We start from the raw sequence: 6,541 nt of genomic DNA, 5'->3' as shown, positions 1-6,541 counted from the left end.
TGACTGTGCACAGTCCGCAACGTTAGCTCATCCGGCTACCTGCAAAAAGGGCAGTCGTTGGCACAACCGCGTTGCAATGCGCTCCGTTGCCTAGGACATAAAAGCGACTCGTGCATCTTGTTCACATGCCGAGGTCTGACTGAGAGTCACAAGAATTGGATAACATCTGCACAGGATCAACGAGCCTAAGTGCTTGTCAAGTTACACTTTTATGTTCATTTAAAAGGGGTTTTAATTTTCACAAACCTCCTGAGTCCTGATGTTGTTGTCGCCGTCAATCACGTGTAACCAGCGCTCACTCACCTCCTGCCTCAACTCAGATGCGGTCCTGTGTCCTCCCCGAATGCAACCCGGGAGGAATCTCAGATCCTCGAGCCTCCGCCAGCGCCATCCAGCGCTGCAGCCAAAGCACCAAGCTCTCGCGAGAGTGCGCTGCTTTTCTCTTGCGTTGACATCATCGCATTTGAGCTACGATTTGAGCTTCCTGCTACCATCTAGCGGAACCCGACCCTACGCACTCACAAGAACAACAGTTACGTAATTACAAAGCCTCTATTTTGTAATTTGGTGTCCGGGGGCATGAAATTGGCTTCCAACTGCTCCGTTCCCAGGCCTCAAATCGACCTTAAAAGCATAAGCGACACTTCTAACTTTGGGCTTGCCAGGGGTGCCGGAGCATCCACTGACTACAAAGAGAGAAAAGGCTAAACAACATAACAAACTTATAGGTACAGCTAACACATTTCTCACCAAAGAAGCAGAGCCTTTTCTTTACATCACATAAAACTTTTAATGTATCAATACTCAGAAACAATGAAGGATAGGCTGTCATTCAATTGTCAGGTCTCATCATCATCCTTATCATCATAATATTCTTTACTAATGCAGTGCTCTTTTAAACCTTGTATAAGATAGCCTAACTTCCATAACAGGTGTGAAAAGTTGGCACGCGTAGCGACAGATAGCAACATAGCCTACTTAGGCCATTTTTTCCTAAAACCACTTCAACCTGCAAGCAAGTAAAGACCTATCACAGTTTTTTTTTATGTATAAGCAGGGGCCATGTTTGCACAAGGTCCTGTTGTCTTAGAATTTGTGTGCAGTCTGCCTTGTGTGTGTGTCTGTGTGTGTGTGTGTGTGTGTGTGAGTATGGGTGACTCTTTGAAGTTTGCATGCAGGCAAGATCTTCAGAGGTCGTCGGTCTCCCCATCAAATGGTATGGCATCCATCTCCATGTGGATGTGGCTGTGCTCGTCGTTGCACACCCAGCCGATGGGCGTGCGGTTGAAGGAGGGCCGGGAGCGGATGTCACACTGGTGCACTGGCACCATCTCGGGCTCCTCATAGGTATTAATCTCCGGTGGCTGGAAGGTCAGCAGCTTGGAGCCCTTTTCGAAGCCTCCAAAAGGTAGTGCCGTTCTGAGTGTGTGGGGAAAAGGAGGCAGGAGATCAGGGATGATCTGGGGGGCTTGGGGCAAGGACTACCTTACCCGTTGCATATCCTAGAGGACTTAACATAGTCTTCCACCCCGGAGAGCAACAGCTACATTTGCCATTTATACCTTTGTTACAAGACAAGTTTATCTACAATGTATTTTGCCTGCATTGACTGTAATGAGCTGTCATTGTTAGCGCAAGGTATACAGCTCACATCCAGTACTGCACAAATGCACAATGCACAGACACAACAGAAACTGTGCATGCATGTGCATAAAAAGCAATATGTCACACCTACATGAGGAGACAAGATTATCATTTCTGTCAATCACATCGGTGATAATTCTTTAAAGCAAAAATCTTGATGCAGTAAAAGGAAGGTGTGGTCATTTTTTATTAGAATACAGAGAATTGTCCTCTTAAAAACATAATGCTTGTTTGCTTGTGTTGTTTAAATTTCAGTGTATAAACTTGTTTAATGTGAGTAACTTTTCAGACGCCTCAGCCATGACCGTTTTTATTTATTCAACCCCTGTCCCCCCACGACTTTGATTAACATGGTAATGGTGAGGTTATATTACTTGGTGACACGTCTGTACTTGGGCTGATATATTACCTGTTGAAGCTCTTGAACTTGGGCATGTCCTTGTGCACGTGTGGTCCAGGCATCTTTGACTGCATGGTTGCACGCAGCTCTTCGTCTCCCTTCATGGCACGTTCCCATGGAGACATGTACGTCTTGACATGTTCGCGCCTCCTCCTCTCCCTCTCGGCAGCCTCATCGACCTCCTCTGCACTCAGAGAGAAAGAGTTTTAACACACCTCTCTCTCTCAGCCATACCTGAACTATATGAACTATGACAGTCTGACCTCTGCTCTTTGCTCTGTGTTTGCGGAAGGCACTTGAGTGTATTATGCCAGTGGGTATCTTGGAGTAGTAATTTATTGTTCATGCTCAATCCAATCAAGTAATGGAACGTATCTGGACTGTCTGACATCCAGAGAGAAGGAAAGGTACCTTTGACTGGTTCAGGCGCAGCAGGCTTTGGGGGAACTGGGGGAAGCATCTCACAGCCTAGAGAAGGTACCAGCTCCTGCAGATTTTGCTTGGAAAGTACACAGATAATTGTAGACTCTATTCAAGAATGCATGTTTGGTGTGTGTGTGTGTGTGTGTGTGTGTGTGTTTGTGTTTTGCAGTGCATATCATTCTGAGTCATTTTCACCTTAACACTTGCACAAATGCAATTGCACACAGGTAAATCAAGATGGTAACAGACTTTTTTAGAGAGTCCAGAGTGACAGTACACAATCTAGGCTTATTTACCCTGGCTGAGCAGGCTACCCTGTGCATTCTTCTAATAACAGTCAGCCTCCCAGGGACCACTCTAATGGATATACATTATCTATACCTATAGGGAGCTGCCCCTGCATGCACATGGGACAAACATGTTGATACCTGCAGTATCAGCGTATTGATGTCTTATAACTTATTGGCACATTGATTTTCTGGCTCCATCCCAGTGTGCATGGCATGTGTTGTGAGCGCTCTCACCATGTGCTCCGTGCTGATGATGAATTTCTCCACGCGCTGCTGACGCAGTTGGAACATTCTAGAGCCCCGGTTCTTCATCAGGGACAGCTCCTCCAGCATCGTATCCTTGGGGGTCTTGATCTTGGTCCCCAAGTCAAACTCGCTGGCTTCAGGGTCGGACTCCTGATCTGCTCAGAGGCAGAGATAAAGGCTTAAGGACACAGAGAGGACAGACAGGCTTTGTAGTGTGCCATTTTTAATCTTGCCCCAATTAGATACCCTACAGATATCCTTAAACATGTGTAAGGATCTCTCCACCTTGTCTGTGTCATGTTCACTTTTCCTATAATGGTAATTTCAGCAGGGTATTCAGAAAATAAGAAAGCACTCTGGGTATTTTTATACTAATAGAGATGGCAACAAACAGGTAGACAGATTGATGGGAGAAACTTGTGTGATCTTGTAAAATGCAATTCCTTCCTTCTGCACAAAGGTGCTTTTACTGTATGTTGAAATGTAGCCAAAGGTTAATGCTTCTGTCACCACTGTGACAATACAGGACAGTTCCAATGACAGGGTGGAATTAACAAATGATCAACTAGGAGCTGAGGTTGCAAGGTGTGTCAGAATCTGTGTAGTTTGTAAATGAGTTTAACCAACATGAAAAACAAATGTGCACGTTAGGCCCGGCCCACTGGGACTCACATGTAAACATTCATTGCACCATCAGTTCTGTTGTACCTATGGGGCACTATTTACACTCAAAAGATTACCAAAAACACTTGCTTTGAGCCATACCATAGTTATTTAAATGATTAGTCATGTGTTAGCAGTGAGATTATTTTGTTGAAGATATATGTAAGTCAGGCGCATAAATTAATGATTTATTGATACAATTGTTTTGATTTTTCTTTTTCAGGAAAATGAATGAACTGACTGCATGTGCTTAAGAACAGCTGTGAAACCCTGGAGCAGCAAGCATGAGGTATGTGTCTGCACCTCTGAAAGAGATTGTTCTCACAGAAACAGTATGGCTCATTAGAGAAAGAATGAGAGAAAGAGAGTGTGTGTGTGTGTGTATGTGTGTTTGTGTGTGTGTGTGTGTGTGTGTGAGAGAGTGAGTGAGATACAGAAGGCGTGGACAGCCGCTTTGTTTGCCCATAATAGTTCAGCACAGATTTTCAGCTGAGGTTTGCCAAACAAAATGTCTCCCAGACCTGAGAGAAGATAATTATGTTCTTTGGGATCTATATTTAAATATGGACTCTGATTATCACCTGGGGAAACAAAATTCCATTGGTGTCACATTTTCATCTGTATGTTTGACAACTACTTGTTAGTGAAGCAGTTCGTCAGCATCATATTCATATCTTAAATGTTTATATTCAAACGCAGTGTGAGAACTGGTGGCAATGTATTACAGACAGGCAAATTGAAAATTCACACTCTGGGGTCTTCCCAGGATCTAGTTTCCATGACACTACAAGCATTTAGAAGCTGTATTAGATTTTAAGTCCAGTGCAATTACGGCCTTATCCTTCGGCTGGTGAGAAGTATGCAAAGGGTATTGAGTTGCTGTTGGCTGGAGCAAAAGCAAAGGTCCAGAGGAGAGGGTATACATCAGTGTCCCTGATGCTGAGAACGCCATTCAATGCAGTCTCCTCAAGCCCGGACAGGGAGAGAGAAGGAGAGGGGGTACCCGGGGATAGAAGATACCAGAGTGGGTAACTTATAATGGGCTGTGACATTTTAGAACATTCTGCCATGCATCACTGGCTGAGTCACATGCCTCTGTGGGGGTGGGGGGGAGGGGGGAGCGCCCTCAAGGAGGGGAGGGAAAATAAACTGTGGAGCTGAGAACAGAGAGGAAGAGAGAGAGAAGCTGGTGGCACCAGTTACCTCGCCCTCTGTGTGATTTCGGAGATTTCACACGGTCGCACTGACTGACCGTTTCACCAGTGTCATCTACAGACACTCAGAGAGCGAGAGGGCTAATTGGTAATAGCTAATGGATGTGTGGGAACGCGGGGAGTTATTATCTCATACAAAAGCTGCTAACTCAGCACCTTGTGTGGGACACTGGGCGAACTTACCATCTTGTGTGATGTTGGCGAAGTCGGTGATGATCTTGGAGGGCTTTTTCCTCTTGTTGGGGGGGGCGGGGGCGGACAGAGGCATGTCTGAGTGGACACAAGGCACAGCCAGGTCAGACAATCCCACCCAGTTAGGATGGAGGTAGCATGCAACACAGTCTGGGGCAGCAACATAACTAGCTGCTCACTTAGTCATCATGAGCAGAAAATAATTCTTCTGAAAATTATTTATATATGTTGAGTTATATCTATTAATAAACATGCACAGTTTTAGTTGGGTTGGTGCCAGGCCACTACCTTGTCATCAGTATAATAATCAAACAGCCATTAAAAATGTCTGTCTTTACGATCAACTAAACAAAGTTTCTAGTGTTTCCTTCCATTCAGTGCAACTGAGCAATAGTTATAAAAAAAATTTTTTATTTTTTTGAGTAAATCACTGTCATGGTGAGGTCTCTTTTGGAAGCTGAGAAGTGACTATAAACCGAGCACTGCTACATCTCCAGCTCCTGTTACACGCTGGGGTAGTCCAGTTTTAGCAAACTATATAAATCCATAACACGCAGGGAGAAATGCAGTCAGCACATTCCCAGATGTCCCTGCTACTTGTGTGGTGGACTTAAACATAAGCATACATGACCATTTTAATGTTATATAAAGTCGGATGTATTACTGTACTTTTAAAGCGTCTTCAACTTTATGATGTTGCCATCTTAAATATTTTAAGAAGATACGTGAAGCAGGGAGATCTTGGACATTTGTCTTTGACACGCCCAAGTCTTAACACTGCCTCCCACACTGGCATAGGTTTAAAGTTTAATGTGTGAGTAATCGAGGAAAACATGACACGCAATATTGAGCTTATAAATTGTGCACTATCTAGAAAGGTAAAACAGATCGTCTCAGTCAAATGCAATTTCAGGTCTTGACAAAGGTTCTTGAGGTTTTTGATAAGGGTTATGTGTGTACATAGGCAAAACGTCTACCACAGAACATGGGCCAGCACTGGCCAGTATCAGATATTTAATTCATGGTCACACCAGAGGTAGTTGTCCTCATAAGCCATCCAGAGCAACAAGTCTCTTTCACGACGGTTGGCGTGCCTGAATGGGAAGACATGCAAAGTCTGAAATCCATGCAAGCATGAAGCATCCAAAGGCACTCTTACCTAAAATCAAGAGTCCCTGGGATTAAAGAGAACTAAAACCCACTTTAAAACAGACCCCGTACGTTCCAGGAAAGAAGCAGCTTTGGATTATTCCACAATCCCAGAGTTTCTGGCACGTCCGAACCACCACTGTTGCACTTGCTCTTGCCTTGCCCTTCTACATCCCAGGAAGAGTGTAACCCAAGCAGTGGCAGAGGCAGCAGTCTTTGGGGAGGGGGCTGGGCCCTGGGGGGGGTTACACTGAGCTGCATGCTACAAAGCAGCATGGCCTAGGCAAACAGGCCGCTGGTGATCCGAGACTGATACTTTC

At 44.8% G+C, this 6,541-nt stretch overlaps 1 protein-coding gene across 1 annotated transcript; it reads right to left on the bottom strand.

Annotated features, from left to right (window-relative positions):
- Positions 1-897: 897 nt before the first annotated feature.
- myoz1b (myozenin 1b) lies at positions 898-6,315 on the bottom strand. The gene is made up of 6 exons (XM_076297270.1): positions 6,232-6,315; positions 5,064-5,150; positions 2,992-3,161; positions 2,456-2,543; positions 2,054-2,228; positions 898-1,419 (listed from the first exon to the last, which is right to left on the bottom strand). Exons 2-6 carry the CDS (start codon positions 5,146-5,148, stop codon positions 1,188-1,190), a joined length of 750 nt encoding a protein of 249 aa, XP_076153385.1. The 5' UTR covers positions 5,149-5,150; positions 6,232-6,315; the 3' UTR covers positions 898-1,187.
- Between the last annotated feature and the right edge of the window lie 226 nt (positions 6,316-6,541).

Source organism: Alosa pseudoharengus, unplaced genomic scaffold (genome assembly GCF_046254945.1).
Source record: "Alosa pseudoharengus isolate Yale_2024_CS ecotype anadromous, Long Island Sound unplaced genomic scaffold, YU_APseudo_1.1 YU_APseudo_1.1_scf_20, whole genome shotgun sequence".
Taxonomy (NCBI): Eukaryota; Metazoa; Chordata; class Actinopteri; order Clupeiformes; family Clupeidae; genus Alosa; species Alosa pseudoharengus.
Note: the sequence above shows the minus strand (reverse complement) of the source record. Positions and strands in the feature narration are given on the sequence as shown.